This window comes from Psammomys obesus, unplaced genomic scaffold (genome assembly GCF_907164565.1).
Source record: "Psammomys obesus unplaced genomic scaffold, mPsaObe1.curated_primary_1811, whole genome shotgun sequence".
Lineage (NCBI taxonomy): Eukaryota > Metazoa > Chordata > Mammalia > Rodentia > Muridae > Psammomys > Psammomys obesus.
Window position 1 is genome coordinate 12,233,675 of NW_026596234.1, and position 20,111 is coordinate 12,253,785.

The 20,111-nt window shown below is 51.4% G+C and overlaps 1 protein-coding gene across 1 annotated transcript in view; it reads right to left on the minus strand.

Annotated features, from left to right (window-relative positions):
* The window catches only part of Eya2 (EYA transcriptional coactivator and phosphatase 2), a 92,627-nt gene that overhangs the window by 33,667 nt on the left and 38,849 nt on the right, over positions 1 to 20,111 (minus strand). The window contains exons 6-8 of the mRNA XM_055596085.1: positions 19,034 to 19,211; positions 13,036 to 13,187; positions 6,892 to 6,975 (exon numbers count right to left, since the gene is read on the minus strand). Coding sequence (XP_055452060.1) covers positions 6,892 to 6,975; positions 13,036 to 13,187; positions 19,034 to 19,211 — 414 coding nt within the window. The remainder of the gene's footprint in view (positions 1 to 6,891; positions 6,976 to 13,035; positions 13,188 to 19,033; positions 19,212 to 20,111) is intronic.

The following is a 20,111-nucleotide window of genomic DNA, read 5'->3' on the forward strand; positions in this document are numbered from 1 at the left end:
TGTTCACAGAAAAAGAAAAAGCTGGGTGTGGTCACGGCCGCACTGTGTGTGGACGGTTGGGAACTGGAGGATCATCCTGGCTGGCTTTTTGCCAGCCCAACCCCAGGTTCGGGAGAGACCCTGTCTCAAGGGAGTAAGGCAGAGAGAGAGAGAGAGAGGATAGAGGATACATGACATCCTCCTCTGGCCTCCACATGTACATGGGGAGTGCAGGTATGCACTCCCCAACATATGCACACACATGTGAATACAGCAAAACACACACACACACACACACACACACACAGTGGGACTCCATAAAGCCAGTCTATCCCTACTGTTGTCACACTGGTAATTTGCTATGTAAAGGCTTAACTGCCACTGTAGCCAAGGAATCAGGATTGAAACTGATTAACCTGCACAAGGACACAGGGTTGTGACCTGAACTGTCATCACTTAAACGCTGATTTTTCTTTCATTATCGAGTTTTGGCATTGATTTGAGTTTTTCAAATATTTCGTTAAAATATGGCTGATGCGCATGCCTCAAGCTTTGGCACACAGTTTGGTTCTATGCCCGAACTACCTAATGGAGGCAGGCAAGCATAGGGAACAGCTCAGTGAACTGGGACTCCGCTTGGCTTGGGCTGGGTACACATTCATCTCCAAACAGCAGAAACAGCTAGCCCTTCCTTAGGAGCCACTTGGTAACACCCCTTCCTAAACAATTTCTTTTATTTATTGTTATTGGGTCTGTGAGAATGGGCATACGCCACACCTATGCCACAGTGTCTCTATGGAGGTCTGAGGGTAACTTTTGGGAGTTGGTTGTCTCTTTTCAGTGTGGGTTCCAGGGCTTGAACTCAGATCATCAGGCAGAGCCATTTTGCAGGTCTGGTAACTCCCCTTTTGTGTATTCCGCTGGATGCGCATTCTAGGACATATGTGAGTATAGGAGGCAGGAGTCTTAATCTGGCCTGAGTGAGTTCTGGGTGCTCGAGTAACAAGGCACACTGAGTGAACTTTTAGGGCAAACACCTCTTTACTGTCTTATGCCTCTACATAACCGGGTGACTGAACAACTCGATTAAAATCAGATGCATGGTGGGAAGGGACGAGGGCAGGGAGCAAAGGTTTACACAGTCCAAGCCCGTCAATCAAAACAGAAACCCTGTACTCCATACCCCTTAGCAACCAGCTTCTCCTCTTAGACCCTGAAATGGAAGACATGACAATACCTGGGCCCCTGAGTACTCTGGTTCAAGCAGCCTGCTGCTCCTTGAGGTGCACCACGTCTGCTCTGCCCCTGCTGGCTTTGCTCCTGAAAAGCCCCCCTGCCACGCTGCAGTCTGCGTTCCCTTCTCAGGTCTTTGACTAAGGCACCACGAACCTGGAAATACCTGGCGTTGAAAATAATCAATGCTAACTACGGCAGGAGGCAGCAAGGCTTGTTTGATGAGGGAGCTTTGGGGCAGGTCCCTGAATAAAGTCAGGAAAGAACCTGGAGCAGTGAGATTCCTAGCAGATGAGGCAGCATGTGCAAAGGTCCTGTGGAGTTCGGGCGTGGTGGCACACACCTGTAAGCCCAGCACTCAGGGAGGCAGGGGCAGGCAGATCTCTGTGAGTTCGAGGTCAGTCTGGTCTACAAAGTCCAGGACAGCCAGGGCTACACAGAGAAACCCTGTCTCGAATAAACAAAAAAATAAACAAACAAAAAAAGTCGCATGGAAGGCACAGGAGATGCACCTAACGGAGGCGCCAGTTACAGGGGTCGAGATGGAGGTTCAACTTCCCATTTCAAAACTGACTATAAAAGTTATGCACACAGAGCAGTGTCGTACTGCCTAGAGACAGACACACAGAACAGCGTAGGACAGACAGTCCCAGAGAGACCTGTAGAGGAATGGTTGTCACTCCCCTCCCCCACCGCACACACCCGAGTTTGATCCTCAGGACCCCCACATGGTGGAGGGTGCAAGCTGTCCTCTGACCTCTACAGGAGTGCCACGGCACACACGTGTGGCAACACACGCACACAGACTATGTAACAAAATTAAGAAAATGAGACTGTGGCTCTGACTCTGGTTCCAGGCAAAGTCCCCACTGCCACCTTCCACCTTGTGTTCTAATCCCAACAGGAAGAGCAGGGTTCAGAGAAAAGTGGGCAAGGGGTTTAGGAGGATGCACTTAGCAGTTACCTCTGCGGGCACAACTGAAACATCTATGGGAGATGTGGGAGGTAGCTACCGCAGGGCTGCAGGCCCTGAGCCCTGGGGAGGAGGGGCTGGCACGCAACTGAGAGGTGACAGCTGCACTCGGCACCCCCTGACTGGGACCAGGAGGACGGCCAGGTTTCTGTTTTGGAATGCAAATACCCTGTTTTGAATTATTCCTTAATCGGTTAGCTCTGGTCTCTGTTCCCTAAGTAAACAGGGATTCCTCCTCTGGCTGAGGCTGTGGCAGGCGTGAGTCCTGCTTCTGTGTAATGCTCAACAGAGCAAATGGTGAGGCCTGGGACCTGGGCGTGGACTCTCCCGAGGGTCTCGGCTTCCAGAGCTAGAATCATGCATCTGTGGGCTTCCGCCCTTCCAGGAAAGGTGCTTCAGGTTCCTTTGGGGGCCTATCCCTGGGGGATGGTCTGATCTCCATTTCTTCCATCCAGGAGTGGGCTCTGGTGCTAGCCTGGGTAAGCGGAAGTGCAGAGGCTGGGATGGGCATGGGAGCCAGTGTGGGACAAGACTTGGGGTGGGATTTGAGAAGCAGAAACTCCTTTTTCAGTTGGGATTGCCGAGAGGGAATCAATGGCTATGTGAAGAAGCTGGCTGAGGGTGAGCTGAGGATGCTGCTCCTGGATCCAGCCAGACCTGCAGCCCAGGGATCCCTGGATAGTTCAGGTACGGCTATTTGATCGGTTCCCTGTGAGGCACACCTATACGAGCTTCAAACCTAGAGCTGCTTGCTCTCAGCTGGCAGGAACAGGTCCCTAACTATAGCAGAGGAAGAACAGCAGGCCAGAAGTGGACGCCATGGGTTCTAGTTGTTAGGAATATCCCAACTGCATTGGCTCCTGGGTCTTGGTTACTGTCTGTAAAATGGGCCCAAAGTTCTGCTCCTGTTGGCTGCTCCCATTTCTCTGACTTCCTGGCTTAGACTTGTAGCTTGGACCTCTTTCTAGTGCTCAGACTCACAAATCCAGTTGTCTCATAAACAAAGACAATTGTACGCTGGGCAGTACTTTGGGCTAGAAACTGCCAGTTACCTTCCATTATCTCTTTCTCTTTTCTCTTCCTCAGAGCAACAGAAACCCTGCATCTTAAACTGGGCGTGTAATTGCCTCAGAGAAAGACCACCTTGCAGCTAGGTGTGGTCACGTGATAAACTTTCAGCCAATGAGATGTGAACAGAAGTGATATGTGTCACTTCTGGGCTTGGCCCTTAAAAGAGTGGGGCAAAAGAAAAGAAAAGAGAGATGGCTCAGCAGTTAAGAGCACTGGCTGCATTTTCAGAGGACCTGGGCTCAATTCCCAGCACCCACGTGGTGGTTCACAGTAGTATCTAAGTCCATGATACCCAGCACCCTGGAACCAGGTACACAGACACACATTCAGGCAAAACAACCATTCCTGTAGAATTTAACAATGACAACGACAGCAAAAAGGAAAGAAACGAAAAGGAAGAGTGGCTTTCCTCTTCACATGCCCTCTTCTTGGCTGGAATGCAGACATGAGGTGAGTTGTGAGTAATCTTGGCAATGACCAACGTTCCTGGGATGGCGGAGAGCAAGCCTGGGGGAGCCTCCATTCCTGCTGCTGGTCCGGCTTAAGTTACCTATGCCCAAACTGTGAGGGGTGCGTGTAAGTGTGTGTGTGTATGTGTGTATATGTTTGTGTGTGATTGTGTACATATGTATGTATCTGTATGTTGTGAATATGTGTGTATGTGTGCATATACACACGAGAAATTAGCAAGTTACCTTGCTAATTCTAGGTTTTTGTTTGTTTGTATCTTGAGACTTAATCTCTCTGTGTACCCCTGGCTGGCCTGGGACCTGCTCTGTAGACCAGGCTGGCCTCAGCCTCACAGGAATCTGTCTGCTTCTGCCTCCCACATGCTGGGATTAAGGGTATGGGCCACTGCTGCCAGCTACTTCAAGGATCTTAAGTTCAGGTCTACCGGACTTTGCAAATAAAAACCCTAATTTCTTTTTTACCTTATAGGGATCTGGGGGAGGGAATGGAAGATTCTAGTAGAGGAATGAGGACATCTAGAGATTACACAAGAAGGCAGATGAGCCTGTGTCCTACTTCCCTTCTCTCTTGGATGATCTTACTCCCTGTGAGCTTCAGTTTTTTCTTCAAATGATGGAAACTGAATTCATGTGGTGGATTTTGGATCTTTCCAGCTCTGGCCTTCTACAGCCTGGCAGTTCTAGAGCATTGGAACTCAGATACCCAAGAGGCTAGAGAGCCCAACACTGGGTGAGGTGGGCCACAGGCCCTGAGAAAACGAGTTACCTAAGGGCAGCCGCTGTTGGGTTCCTGCTGATTGCTGTCACAGGGGAGTGCCGGCTTGCCAGATTTCCTCATTTTTCAAGAAGAGCTGGAAATCTGGATTGTTTGGTCTGTGCAATTGCCTCATTTTTAAATGTTGGCGATCAATTCACTTTTTTTTTTTTTAATACTCTAGAGGCCAAACAAAAATATCTGCTGGCTGAATTTGGCCAGTGGCCACCAGTTAGAAATTCTGCTTTGACACTATCTTCCTCCCTTTTCTCCTTTCTCCCTCTCTCCATCCCTTTTTCCTGCAAATATTTACTCGATGCTTGCTAAGTGGGAGGCTATGTTCTGTAACTGCATCCTACTTTTTCATGAAGCAACAAACAAGACAGAAATGGAAGCTCTGGTCCTCCAGAGGCTTCCTAGGCGATCACCCAGATTCGTTCCCCCAGCAAATGCTCATTAAGCAAGCCTATGTCCTGACCCATGCTGGGTTGAGAAGGTGAGAAATGTTCATGGTCTCTTAACCTCTGAGTCCTTCGTGTCTACAAAGGGGGTGTGCATGAAGTGCAGAATTATGGTAAAAGTGCACAAAATGCCTTTCTAGGGAGAGATGCAGTTAAGATGGAAGTGGTTAGGAAAGGGCCCCTGAAGAAAGTGACATTAGCGGTAGGAATGGAAGCTGAGCATGGCAGCAGGCACCTGCCTTCACAGCTGCTGGAGAGGCTGGGACAAGTGGGCGGGAAAGCAGGGATTGGGGGACCAGCTAGGCTGCTGGCGGAAGGTGGTGTCTTGACTGAAGGAGTGGGGCTGGGGAGGGGAGGCCGGCCTTGAGGAATGATAGGCACCAAGGGCGTGGGACCCAGGATGGAGTGCTTGGTGGGTCCTTCCCTCAAGGGCCCTCACAGCATAACTCACATCAAGGAAGGCCGACTCCCCTGAGCTCACCCAGAACCATCCAGTGTGTACCTGGGGTAGTGAGCTCACTGGGTGGATGGATACCCACAAAACAGCCTTATTGGGTGACACACAACAGCCCTGGGGAAGAGAGTGCCTGATAGTCACGGCCCCAGGGGAGGGCACACATTTGCTCTGGCTGCTGAGTCCACCTGTGTCTACAGCCCCTCCTGCTGCTGGCGCCCACCTAAGCATCACGGGAACCTGAAAGCGCATGCCGCCGTCCTACTGCACATATTAATGGTGTGTCTACGGGCAGGAGATTTCTACGCCCTGACACCATTTTTTTTTAATTTTATTTTATATCCGGCACAGCATCATGGCAGACAATAAATCTACCCTGTTAATCACACCTCCAGCTTGTTACAGCCGCCATAAAAACCGCAAGCAGCTGGGAAAGCCATGAGGTGATGTCAAGCCCAGCACACTGAGCAGGATGAAAAGGGTTTCCCAGGCCTGGTGAGGCTCCTTCCCCACCAGGGCTGGAAGCAGCTGTTTCCCCCCACCCCCCACCGCCCGGCAGGCAGCTACTCTACTTCCCTCTTAGGTGCAGCCCTCAACGCCCTACATGTCGCCCGGCCTGTGGAGACGGTGGATGTCCCCGGTTCATCTGTCTGAGGTATGCCAAGTCTGCAGCAGGCTGTGGGGACAGCTGTCGGTAAACCGCTCCCGCACAAGCCTGAGGGACCTGAGTCCACAGATCCCCGACACCTGTGTAAAAAGCCGGACACGCTGTGTGCACCTGTAGCCCAGAGCTGAGGCAGCGGAGACAGGGTCCTGGGGCTGGCTGGCCAGCCAGTCTTGTCATATGAGCGAGTTCCAGGTTCCGTGAGAGAGAAGCAAGAGGAAGACAGGACACTCATGCCTGTGACACCTGCTAGATAACCAGGCAGTACAAAAGCACTTCACCCCATTTTCTAGCTTACTATGCGTCTACCTGTGGTATACTTCTGCCCGTTAAGGAAGTAGACCCCCACAGATTTTGATGATTAGAGACGCTGATGACTCCATGCTTTGGAAGCAAAGGCTTGAGATGGTAGATAGGAAGCGTGTGAAATTTTCACGCACCAAAGGAACGTTTCACAGGGTCCGATCCTGGGCTAACCCAAAGAGGCAGCAGCTTTGGGCTGACGAGTTGCTCATGAGGAAGCCCCACAATTCCCAGGACAAGCAGCCTGGGCACACAGCCACCTTTGCAAACATGTAAAAGGGCCAGCAGGTTGGCTGGGTAGGCAAAGGCACCTGCTGCCAAGCCTGATGATGGGAGTTCTGAGCTCCAGGACGCACACGGTGGAGGTGAAAATGGACTTCCCCAAGTTGTTCTCTGACCGTCACAGCCTCACAGTGCCACACATGTTCACACCCAGACCCAGACACACAGGCCTATGCAGAGTAAGCAAACACATAAATGTGCATTTTTTTTTTTTTAAAGAGAAAGACAAAATAAAATGGACCCTTACCTTCCCATATCTGGACGCAAAAGTCCCTGTGAGTAGGGAGTGGAAAATAATGATTGTCTCGTCCAGGTCCCAGACGAACACCCGCTGTGACAGAGAAGGGGAAGAAGAAAAGATGGAGTCGACCGTGTCTCTTTGCTGTCTGCAGGTCCCGGTCCCCTCAGAGAAGTCCTGAGACAGGTGACCCACGCGGTGCCCTGGGCCGCCACTGGGCCCCATCTGCATTGAATATATCATCATGGCCAATTTCTGGGCCCCCTACCATCCCCACCCGAGCTGGAACCAAGGGGTCTTCACACAAAAACCCAAAAAAAGGGAGGCACTCGGGCCCAAACCAAGCCACGAAGAAACCATGGGCTCTCCACAAGGGGAGATACTGCCAAGTTAGCTCACTGTTCGCTGTTAGCCACTGCTATTTCTGATTGTAGCAAATCTGACTCCACAATTCTAAAGAACACAGGGGAGGATTTTCTCACGGACTTGCCAACGTCTGACAGTTTCTTTTGGCTCTGTCGGAATCTTCCATATTTACATATGGAACTATTGCATTTCTTCCCCAGTCTAAGAGTCTAAGACAGAGGACCAAGTAGGAAAGAGGAGTGTGAGGTTGCCCCCTTCATCTCTGCCTCTGCTGTGAATAAACCGCTTTGCACATTTAGTTTTTAACTATAAATGTCTTCTACAGCAGACTTTTAAAAAGACTATAACTGTATAAGTATGATGTGTGCCATTGTGTGTGTATGCATGTGTGTGTGTGTGCGTGTGTCTGTGTCTGTGTGAGTGTATATAAGGAATATATCTATACATAGCTCCAGATCCGTTTTGAGGAGAACCCGCCTACCACCAAGGTTACCGGTCTCCCTGTCCATCCTTCAGTCTCCAGCATGCGCCATGGTTAAAATAACCCCTGTGTGTCACACCTGCTTGGTGGAACTCCCTGTGTCTGCTGGCTTTTGCTCACTGCTTTTATTTTCTCTTTCTTGTAAGGTGCCCTCAAATTTTGCCCCAGTCCTTGTCCCGAGGGCAGCATCCTCATAGAGTGGATGGGGCAGGGTGGGCTGGACTGTCCCTGGGCAGCCTGAAGCAGTGCCCCCAGAACGCTACCCCTGCCCTTCTGAGCTGGGTCCACCGTCCCCTGGGTCCCAAGGCTCTCCCTTTCTTGATTTTCGGTCTTGTTTCACCTGAGCGCCCCCCTCAGTTGCGCCTTCTGAAGGGATGTGAGGAGAGGAACTTTCCCAAGTTCCTAAAACAGAGTCGTTTGTATTTTCTCTGGGCCCAGAATTTTCCCGAGAGAACAGAGTTCTCCAGGTCTTCGACATGACCTTTCGCTGTTCTCCTGTGGCCAGAGCCATAGATAACAGAGCTGGTGTTTCCCTGGCCCAGGCCTTGACTTGACTTTCTCAGCCCACTTCTGAGTGTGTGTATGCAGGTTCACACACACGCAGAGGCTGGAGGTCAAGAGCAGGTGCCCTCCTTTGTCACTCCCTATTATTATTATTAAATTATTGTTATGTTTGTTATTTATTATTTTGAGACAGGATCTCTCACTGAACCTGGAGCTTACTGATTGGCCAGGCTGACCTCTCGGCAAACCCCTGGATCGTCCAGGACCAGGGTTACAGAAGTGCACTGCCACCCGTCAGGTTTTTAAGCAGCTGCCGGGGATTCGAACTCAAGTCCTCATGCTTTCGCAGTAAGCAATTTACTCTCTATCCTGGTTGGTTTTTATCCTCAAGTTGACTCAACCTAGAACTGGTCACCTGGAAAGAGTGACCCTCAGCTGAAGAACTGCCTTAGTGAGACTGGCCTGTGGCCATGCCCTCGAGGGATCATCTTGACTGAGGATTGACGTAGGACAGCCCAGCCTCCCATGGGTGGCACCATCCCTAGGCAGGTGGGCTTTGTCTGTATAAGAAGGCTAGCTGAGTGTGAGCCGGTGAACGAGCACTGTTCTTCACAGTTTCCACACCTGCTTCCTGCTCTGAGTTCCTGTCCTGGCTTCCCTGCCAGAGGGGCTTTGGTCCCAAGTAAGCCAAATAAGCCCTTCCTTTCCTCAGCTGCTCTTGGTCGTGTTATTGCATCAACAGGAAAACAAAGTACAACACCCACTGAGCCGTCTCCTCATTCCAGAGTGTCTGTCTGTCTGTCTCTCTCTCTATCGCTCTCTCTTTTTTTCTTTTTCCAAGACAGGATTTCTCTGTGTAGCCCTGGCTGTCCTGGAACTCACTTTTCCTGCCTGTCCTGGCCTCGAACTCAGAGTTCTGCCTGCTTCTGCCTCTCAAGCGCTAGGATTAAAGTGTGTGCCACCAAAGCCTGGCGCTTCCCCACCCCCAATTTGGTAATTTTTAAAATGTGTGTTGGCGTTTTGCCTGCGAGTATGTGAGAGGGTGCCAGATTCCCTTGAACAGGAATTACAGACCATTATGAATCAGCATGTGCAAACTGAACCTGGGTCCTCTGGAAGAACAGCGAGTGCTCTTAACCACTGAGCCGTCTCTCCAGAAGCAAGTGTGTTCCTTATGAAGGGCCACAGAGGCCAATGTAAAACAGTCAAGAAATCATCCCTTTTGAGGAGGCAATGTTTTGAAGTTCAAATGTGCCCAGTTTTTATTCAGTTGAACTTAAGCCTTTAATCAGTTTAGCCTAGACGTCTTAATTGTAGAATTAAAAAGCAGTTTGTGAATATCTTCAGATCTGTTGTGAGCTCCACTTCCTTACCCACTGAACTCTCCTCAAGCAGTCCTAACCCCATCTCCTCATCTCAACAGCCCGAGCCTGGTCCTAGTGGGTGAGCCCCCGGGGACATTTTGTGGGTCGCTATCCATGGCTACTATGACTTGGGCCTGGGTGGGATCTCTGACTACCTCAGATAGATCTGAGATTTAAAATTTGGGGTCTGAAAGAAAGCCATAGCCTCATCTTTGAGGGCTGTTAGTAGCCAGGTGGCCTGAGGGGGAAAAGAAGGCCCATTGCAGATGGAGATGAGCTTGCTTCCCTAGGACTTGGTGTCTGTAAAGGTTGGGGAAGCTGGGGTGGCCTGAGGCAGGGCAGACCACTGTCTGGTCCTGTATGGGGCAGGGCCATCGAGAAGGCACAGTGTGGGGCTCTTAACTCCTTCACACTGGAGGAGAGAGAGCCTAACTGAATTTCCTCGTCCCACTTCCCAGGCTCCTTTCCAGGTCCCATCAGCTCTCTGATGCTCCATAGCCTGGCTGTCCATCACCCTTGAGTTTCAAGAAGGCTCTCTATCCTTCAAACAATTTCTGCTTTTACATGTCAGCCAGCTCAAGCTGGTTTCTGGCCTAGGGGTTTTCGTCTAACACAAGCTCAGAACTCCCACCTAAACACTGGCCTCTCTCCCAGGCTTCTGTCATCTAGGAAACCACCGGAAGACGGAAGAGGTGTGAATGCACCTGCTGACGTTACACTCAAAAGCAAAGCAGTGCTCACACCTTGGTGCCCATTCTCATCTGCTGGTATTTCGGAAGCAGGTGCTTCCAGAACAATATTGCCCTGTGAGCCCCACTTCTATGCTTTGACCCTCCCTCCCACCCTCTCCTCCGTGGCATGGGAAGAATGTCTGTCCCCTCCCACCATTCCCATCAAGAGCAGAGGCTACAGCGGGTGAGGACAGAGTTCTTCAGAAGGGAGTATGGCTGCCTGTGCTACTCTAAGCATTTTCAAGCCCGAGGAGACATGCAGGAATGTGGGAGGGAGGCAGAACACAGACAGCAGGAGCCTTTTTGAAAAGACCCAAAACCCCACTGAAGGCAGTGTAAGGATATCGCCAGTTCAGTGAGAAGGGTGGCTTTCAGACTAGGGGGAGGGGAAGCCAGGACCATGCTTGCCTGTAATCCCGGCACCAGGGAGACTGAGGTAGGCAAAGGAGTTTGACGCTTGAAGTTAGCCTGGGCTTATAGAGTTAAGACCCTGTCTTAAGTCCCACCCCATTCAAAATAAGAATAGAAGCAGGGTACTGTGCCTGCACTGGGAAGCTGAGGCAGGAGGAACACAGCTCAGCCTGAGATACACAGCTGGATACAGCAGCATTCCTTTGGATGTGGAGCTATTTGGGAGGCTGAGGTAGAAGGCTGGTTTGAGCCGGGGACTTTAAGACCACCCTGGGCAACATAGTGAGAAGCTATCTCAAAGCAAAGGGGGCGGGGCCTGAGGGAGGGCAGGATGGAATGCCCAGGCTGAGGGCAGGGGGATCTCTCCCTGGTAGAGTCCTGGAGTGTGTAGTTTGTTGACGGCTAACAGCGCACAGAGGGTGAGGTTCACAAGGACAATATTTTCCAGGACTGGACAGCAAAGCCACAAGCCACCGTTAGAGCCGCACCAGTGGGCAGGTGGTGCCAGGGGCCTCAGTAGTGTGCGCTCCTGTCTTGGGTCCACCCAGGTCTTCTGTCCTCATCCCCATCCCCACAGGGTGCCAAGGAAGGGACATGCATAACACTTAAGCTGGGCCTTGATCTGACCTCGGGTCTCGAGGTGCTGGGTTCTCAAACAGCCTGCTCCTTGGTCGGACCACACCCTGACTGTCCCTTGGTAGTTCCTTGGGTTTGCATTTCCTTAATCTAACTGTGTGTGTGTGCGCGCGCAGATGTGTGTTCATGCACGTGGAGGCCAGATAGCAAAGTCCAATGTCTTCCTTGTTTCTCTACCTCAGCTTTTGAAATAGGGCTTCTTATTGAACCTAGAGATCACTGACTGGCTAGAGACTATCTGGTCACTAAATGCTCAGGATCCAACTGCATCTGCTCCTCCCCCCCCAGTCTACCCCATCGTCTAGTCTGGTGTATTACATGGGTGCTGAGGACTCAGGTCCTTGTGTAACAAGCTTTTTACTGGAGGAACCATCCTTCTAGGCTCCTCTTCTCTCCTTGGTTGTTTCGGGCCCCTCTCCACATCCCTCCTTTCCTGGGGTTTCTGTGGTTTCTGTTTTTTTGCCACCAAAGACTGGATGGCTGATTCTGCAATGTCCTTACACTCAACAGGGATTTCCATGGCCAGTGCACAGTAGGGCAACGGGCAGGCAGCTGGCCTCTCACTGACCACACAGGCAGTAACAAACCTGGCCGTGCTTCTGCGTCCCGAGACCACACAAACCCCAGGACTTTCAGGCATTCCTGGGAGCAAGGCCGGGGCTCAGAGATGAAATGGGGTTTCTGCCAGCCTATTGGATGGAAATGCAGGGCCAGAGACTTTCAGGAGTGACAGAGATGCTGGCAGGGTCTGCATCTGTGGCTATCTTGCCAGGAGCCCCGGAAGGTCCAGGTGCCATGGTGCCGCGGTGAGCCCCCATCCCGTCTTTGCTCAAAGGCCAAAGGCCCATGGCAGCTAGCAATGAGAGCAGCATAGACCCTTGGACTTGCTTGCTTTCTTCCCTGTGTACACCATGGTCACTTGGGTCTACCTCAAGGGCACTCATGAGGCCTATGTCCCCGCTGTCTTCTTCCCCTGTGCAGGCTGGTTCCGGGAAGATTCCTATCTGACAAGTGCCAGCACGTCCTGAAGACCTGCCTCCTCAGTTCTGGCTATACACTGGAGCCACTGGGACCTGGACATGAGGAAGTGTGACCAAGCGCGCCTGCAGCTTGAGGGTGAAGGTCCCTGCAGGTGCTTCTGTCGCCAGCCTCGGAACATCCCTGCCTGAGCTGCTAGGGCCACACTGAGGATGTAGACCCGGGGCCAGCCCCAGGTTGGGACAAGCCGGACTTCCTAAACTGGCCCTTGCCTATTGTCGCTTGGTCTGGGATGGGACCTGACACCTCTCTTTACAAAGTGTCCCCACCACTGTGCTCCAGATAAAGATCCTGTCCATCATCTTCCCTTACCAGGGGCTCTCGAGTGTAGCCCCTTTTGGGGTTCGGCAGCCTAAGGGGCAGTGGCATACTCCACTTCTCCAGCTTGCCCAGGAGCCTCTGAGAGGGCCCCATGGTTCCCCAGGGGACTTGGATGCCAGTGAGGAGTAAAAAGCATGGGCCCCGCTGGCTCTCAGGTGGCCCTTCCCCAGCTTAGTTACCCAGCAGGACCCTCTACAGTCAACCTACTTGTTCCAGGTTTCACCCCTGGGTTGTGACTGACCAAAAGCTTGGAGAGCTACAGATAGAGATCGGCTTCTCCCCCCCCCCCCCGGGGAAACACCCCCGTTTCCCCCCTTTCTTTGTCTCCCGCTGGGGAGGGGTCACTGCTCCTCTTTGACCTGCCGCGCACCTTCCCATCCGAGGCCCGATGTGGTCTGTCCGTGTCGCCCTCTTTTGCGGGTGTGGAGGGCCCGTTGTGGGTGTTGTAGTCACCTGGGGTGGGACAAGGGATGAGCCACAGGTCAGAAGCTTGGCTGGCTCTCTCTTCCTGGGGACTATCACACCATTGCCCTCTCCTTGCAACCCCCAGGGGAGGCCCAGAGACGGCACCGGAGGTCAAGAGTATAAGATTAAACCGCTGGTCACTACCAGCCACGCCATTGTGACTTTCTCCCAGCCCATAGACATCAGGCCCCGTTTCAGGTTCTGGGCCCTGTCTGGAGGCTCAAGCACTTTATAAACCTCCAGCAAACACTGAGGGCACAGCTCAACACCTGCCGTGTAGGCCCAAGGTCCTGGGTTCGATTCCAGAGGGTGATCTCAGTGCCGGGGAGACAGAACTAGGTCTGGCTCAGGGCTAGCTGGCCAGCTACTCTAGCCTAACTGGTGAGTTTCAGGCCCATGAGAGACCTCGTCTCAAAGGAGGTGAACAGCGCTTTTGAGGGTGATACCTGAGATTCTCATCTGGTTTCCACACACAACTGTGCGCCTGCACATGCAAGGTGCTGGGTGTTGCTAGGGGTATTACATGAGGGGTCTGTGAGGGAAGGCTTCCTGGGTGAAGGGGCACATGCTCGAAGATCGGGAAGAACTGAAGGAGGGCGGCTGGCTTCAGGGAGCAGCCCAGGCTGAGGGCTTGAAGACTCCTAGCAGGCAGAGAGATGAAAATGCATGCCCGTAGTGAGGCGAGCTTCCGGCCATTTCTACCTCAGGTTCATGCTTTGAGGGCTTGATCACCAGAGTGGTAACGGTGGAGTCTTGTGTGTGTGTGTGTGTGTGGGGTCCTCGGATGAACTCCAAGAGTTCTGGGTTTCCTCCAGATTGTAAACTTGATAACACCCACCTTTCTCTTCCCTTCCCCCTCTCCTCCTGGCTGAGGTGAAGAGGCCCTCTCTCCCTTTCCACCTGATTTAGAGGTTTGAAAATGCTAAGTACTTCTGCATCCCTCAGCTTCCAAATATTGTAAATTATATCAATTGAATTACAATTTTAAACCTTTTTTTTTTTTTTTTTCATCCTTAGGAAAAAAACCCAATCAATAAAAGCTTGGTCTTGCCCCACTCTTTCTTTCTTTAGAAGCAGCTCTGTTTATGAAAGGTGTGGCCTGGGATTTTCTTATAATGTCCGTGTCCAGTTCTGGCTTCCGGCTACTGATGCCCTCAGAGGGTGCCTCACGAAGGATTTAGCTTTAATTTTCTTCCATGTTCGTGAAGAATCAGCCATTGTCACTAAAATGTTCAGTAGATTTTCCTTGTGATTTCTGTTTTCCTTTGAGGCAGGGTCTCTCATAGCTCAAGCTGGAGCAGACTTTACTCTGCAGCCCAGGATGACTTTGAACTCCTGATCCTCCAGCCTCCAGCTTCCCAGAGCTGAGATGGCAGGTGTGTGCCACCGTGTCTGGCCCTGTGTGGTACTGATGCTGGAGCCCAGTGCTTCATGCACACTAGGATAGTGCTTTTCCAACAGAGCCATACCTCAGCTCTGTTGATCTTCAACAACAAATATTAGTCTGTTTGCTGAGTGCATGGCTGTGCAGGGGTGCACTTTCTTCTTGCGTGAGGCAGGCAGTTTCTGCTTTTCACAGAACCCACATTTTATCTAAGTTGTCAGCTCAGGCAGAGGGTGACGGCACCCCTCTCCTCTGTGGTCATTTCATCCCCCCTCCTTCATTCTGTTTTCAGCTGTGGTTGATTTCCCTCCTGGTCTCATTTCTGCGCCTCTGCTTACTTTGGGTTTAATTTGTCTCTGTTGTGAGTTTCTTAAGCTAGGTGAGGGCTTAGGGCTGAAGAGACGGCTCAGTGGTTAAGAGTACTGGCTGCTCTTCCAGAGGACCTGGGTTCAATTCCCAGCACCTCACAGCAGTCACATACATCTGTGACTCCAGTTCCAAAGTGTCTCATTCCCTCTTCTGGCCTCCCTGGCAGAGCACACATGTTAAACATACGTATAAAAGCAAACACTCATACCCATAAAATGAGTAAATATTTTTTAAAAATTAAAAAGACGAGGTGTTCTGTTGGCAACCCCCTTTCTTCTTTTCAAACAACCATTTACTGCTAAAAATTTCCCATTTGGGGTTTTCATGACATCTCATACATTTTGATACGTTGTGTGTTTTAATTTTCATTCAATTCAGAGTACTTTCCTATTTCCTTTCGATTTCCTCTTTGACCTCCAGGTTATGCGGAAGTGCATTATTGAGCTTGCAAACGTCTGAGAAATGTCCAGAAGTGCTTGCTATTTATCACTGTCTTAATTCCACTGCCACCACAGAGGCTGGGCTCACTGTCCCGAATGCTGGCCGGGCAGGAACTTGCGGGTCTGTCTCGGCAAATGCCTCACGGGCTGCTGGAGGGAGCAGCTGCTGCTGAGATGCCCTGTACAGGCACTGTTGATGTCTGCACAGAGACTGCTGCCTGTCAGAGCAGCGTGTCTTCCAGTGTGGCCTAGGCAAGGCTGAGAGCCCATGGGATCTGTCAGTCAAACCACTGCAGTAGCTTGGAGACACCAGGCACCCTAGACAATTTCAAAAGCAGAGTTTTGTGGAAAACACTAAAAGCCTGCATGTGTGCGCACACGCCCGAGCTTGCCTGTGTGCATGCGTGCGCACATGTGCTAAATGCTCCTCCTGTGCAACAGACACTGGGGAAAAGCGGCTAGGCACCCTGGTTAGAGGTGACAGTTACTGATGCCATGAGATGATGAAAACCTTTAGATTAATTTACTTCTTATGAATGAGTGTTTTACCTATGTGCATGCCTGCGTACCATATGCATCAGATCCCCTGGGACAAACAATCGTGCGCCACCCTGTGGGTGGTGGGTACTGAACGTGTGTCCTCTGGAGGAGCAGCCAGTGCTCTTAACCACAGAGCCATCTCTCCAGCCCTGTGATGCCATTCAATTTTCTGTGAGTTTGTGAGTCACAGTAAAAGCCAATCTGACTATTTCTTGTTATACACGAGGCCGAGGGATAAATGAGCCATGGACCGAACACCCCAGAGACACCGTGAGCCACATAACCCAAATCACAACAGACGAGCCAGTTCATCCTTGAACTCTGGATCTACTGGTCCATCCTCCTGCTGGCTGTGCCCCTCCACCCCGATTTCCCACCAGCCCTCCCCTTTTTTCTCCTTTGTTGAAACCAGTGTGCAGAGGCCACATTCAGGGAAACAGAATGCCAAGGATAGTCCAAGGTCAGGAAGAGGCACTGATTAGACTTCATGTTCTTTCTCCAAAGAAAATGATTTTGAAGTTGCTAAGTGAGCAGGGACTGCGTGTTCAGTAACTATTCTGGGATGAAACTATGAAGATTAAAAATCACTCAAGCCTGACGCTCCCTTGAAAGGTGACGGCGAAACACTTGGCCAGGTGTCTCCATTTGTCTTCAGGACAGGGATAAAGAGCTCCTTGGGGAAGGAACACGCTGGGGATCCACAGACACACCCAGAACACAGGAGGGGGGGGCAGGGCTCTCCCCACCGCTCTCTTCCCACTCCCTAAACAAGGAATAGCTAGTAAATAATGTCCACAAGGCATCAGGCTGTGGCGCTTCTCCAAGCCCAAGGTCACCAATAGACTCAGCGAAGAGGCAGAAGGGATGACTTTAAGACTGGGTGCTGCATCCTGAGTTCAAGGACAGCCCGGGCTTCAGGAGCCCTGACTCAAATAAGACAAAACTGCAAAAGAATGAGACTCTATGTTGGGTGCCCCTGGGACCCAGCACCCATGAGACACCTCATTTGCAGAATAGCTTAGCAACCCAGGACTCCTCACCTGTGCTCCTACACATGCACGAGCACACGCACACGCACACGCACACACGTGCGCACGCTCCTTAATGAGACAAAGCAACCTGTCACTCCACCTCTAACCCCGCCCCACCCCCTAGTGACTCCCGAGCAAGCAGCCTCACAGTAACTCCCTTTTGTGGCCAAACACATCCTGGAACTAGGAGCAGTGGGCTGGTCCAATTTGGACTGGTTCTGGGTACATGCACAATAAGACAAACTGTCCTCTAAGAGACCTTTTAGGGGGAAAAAATCTTCTGTTTACCATCTTATGCCTATGCATGATTGGGCATGCATATGATTCAGCCAGAGGCATCATGGGAAAGGGGATCTGCAGCTAACCAAGGTTTATATAACCCAGGCCTGTCAGTCAAAACAGAAAATCACCCACACTCTGCCCATAGCAACCAATTCCTCCTCCTCCTGGATCCCCATCAGGAAGCCGAAGAAGTAACACTCGGCTCTGGAGTAACCTTGCGGGCGCCCACCCCTCCCCCGCAGCGTTTCCACTCTGTGCTTTTGCTTTGCTTCCCCCCCACCCCATAAAACCCCTGTGGCTTTGCTTATTGTGGGACACTTCATGAATTCTTTGAACGAGACACCAAGAATCGGGAAACACCTGGTACAGACAGCAACCTCTGGTAATAGTTGGGAAGCTGCAGCAGGAGGATTGCAACTTTGGAACTAGCCTGGGCCGTACAGCTCACAGCTGAGGTGGGACCCAGGACAGGGGTACAGGCTCTGGTCCTGGCTCTGGAGTTCCAGGTTTCCCTGCCCTTCCCCTTCCTCTTAGTTTCCTGGTTCTGGAATGGCTGTGCGTATGAAGTCCTGAAATCCAAGACCAATGCTCCATAGTTCCTTGGAACCCCTGAAGCTATGCTGACCCCCACCCAACTCCAACATTGTGTTTGTTCCTCCCCAACCAATGTTTTTTCTTTCATAAACTGTTTTTCTTTATCTTCTAGAGCCTAAAAGTCCTGTTCAGGACAGGGGTTCCCTAAAACTGTCGTGCATCGGAGATGCATGTGCCTCAGGGCTGTGTGAGGGTCCCAGAAGGCTGAGGCCTGTACTGGCAGCAGAACCTCAGAGAGAATGGGCACTAGAGGGCGGCTGGCTTGCTCTCAGATATATTTATCTTATCTTAGAGTGTGTGTGTGCAGTACCTGCACAGTCCAGAAGAGGGCGTCACATCCCCTGAAGTTGTGATTATCGGCGGTTGTAAGCCGCTCAAGGTGGGCGCTGAGAACAAACTCAGGCCCGGGCAGGGGCAGCAAGCCCTCTTTATTTCGGAACCATTGCTCAGGTTCCCCGATCCCCCACCAGTTCTGTCCCCCTGTGAGCTTTAGAAAACATCTCAGTTGTACGTAGCCAATGAGTAGCTCAGTATAGAAGAGGAAGCCCAGTGGGCTGGGTTCGAATCCCAGCGCCGCAGTTACCATTCAGTTACTTGCTACTCTAATCTGCACTGTGGAAGATGTAGGTGCAGGCGGGGCCGGGGTGTGTGTGTGTGAGAAGCCACTGTGGACTGGGGCTCCCCTTATTCCAGTTTGTAAATGTATCTGTGAGATTATCCGATTCCAGTCTACAAAGATCAAGTGGGCAGTGCCCCAGGGCTGGAGAGATGGCTCAGCGGCTGAATGCACTTGCTGTTTTCACAGATATGCAGGGTCAGTTCCCAGCACACACATGGGAAATCACGACCACCTGTAACTCCAGTTTTACGCCAACAAAACATGCACACATGCAAACAAACAAATATATATATATGTATATATATATATTTATATATATATATTTATATATATATATACATACATACATATATATATATATATATATATATATATACATCTTAAAAAAATTCCCAGACCAAACCAAGGAGTGCCTGGAAAACAGTAGATGCTTAATACATGCTTGTTACTAAGGATAGAGAGGTCATGAGAAAAGGCCACACGAGCGTGTGCTTCTTTTGGGCCACGGCTCACAAATCTTCATGCGGGAGCTCAGGCCACAGGCATGAACTGAGAGCAAAGACACATGTACTTACCGGCCAGTGACTCAGAACTCTGGTTGGGGACACTGTGAGGGGCCTCCTGGAGGACGTAGGTGGACGTGGAGAGGGGCGAGGAGCAAAGGCTGCTGGCTGGGACGTAGGGAGGGTTATATGATGGGCTGAAATACTGGGGGTACTGGTTCTGTGGGAAGCCGGGGTAGGAGGGGTAATCCTGGCAAGAGAAAAAAACGACAGGCAAGGGGTTGAGTGAGGAGAAGGTGCTGGGCCTGCAGACTAAGTCCTCTCTTTCCAGGTGAACATCGACCATCCACACCATCGTCCTTTGGTTTTCCCATAAACGGAACGTGACCCAAGAGCCAATTGCAAGTGGCACAGGCTGAAAGTAAAAGAGACACTAGAGGAAGGAGGGGTGGGGTCCCAGAGTAGAAACAGGGGTGACCCGTGTTGGCTGTCCAGGGACTGGGCAAGGTGACCCAGCCCAGGAAGGCTGAGGTGGTGGAAACCCCCACCCGACCTTGGGAACTACAGCATGGACACTGAGCTCAGCCATCCCTAGACTGGCTCCTGGGGTCGGGGCTGAGGTTGGGGAGTGGAGCGGGAGAACTCCCTGATACTTCCTGCCTGCCCCACACAGTGGGTGTACAGGAACCCCCACACTCAATTTGAGCGATTGAGGCTGGGCTTGGTTGATGACCCTGACGAGCAGAGAGTGGCCTGGACAGGGTCTCTCGGTCAATGCTGTGTCTCCAGCATGAGAACTGGGCCTAGCGTTCACGGTATCTTCAAGGATGTTGTGTGAACAATAAAGGGAGTACAGACCTGGGGGTGAGGACTGTTTCAGGGGACAGGTTTCAAACGTAGCTGTCCATACAATCTCAGGGGCCCAGAATGTTCCTCATTAGGAGATGCCAATCAGCCCGAGTCAAATTCACAGGGTGGTCCTCCCCTCCCTGCCTCCAGCTGGCCTATCACTGTCTCAAACATGGCCGCAGTCACCCTTGTCACCACCACCACCTCGCCATATCCATCATCATAATCACCACCAACACCATAACTGTCCCCACTACCGTGAGCACCATCACCACCACTGTCATCACCACCACCATCACCA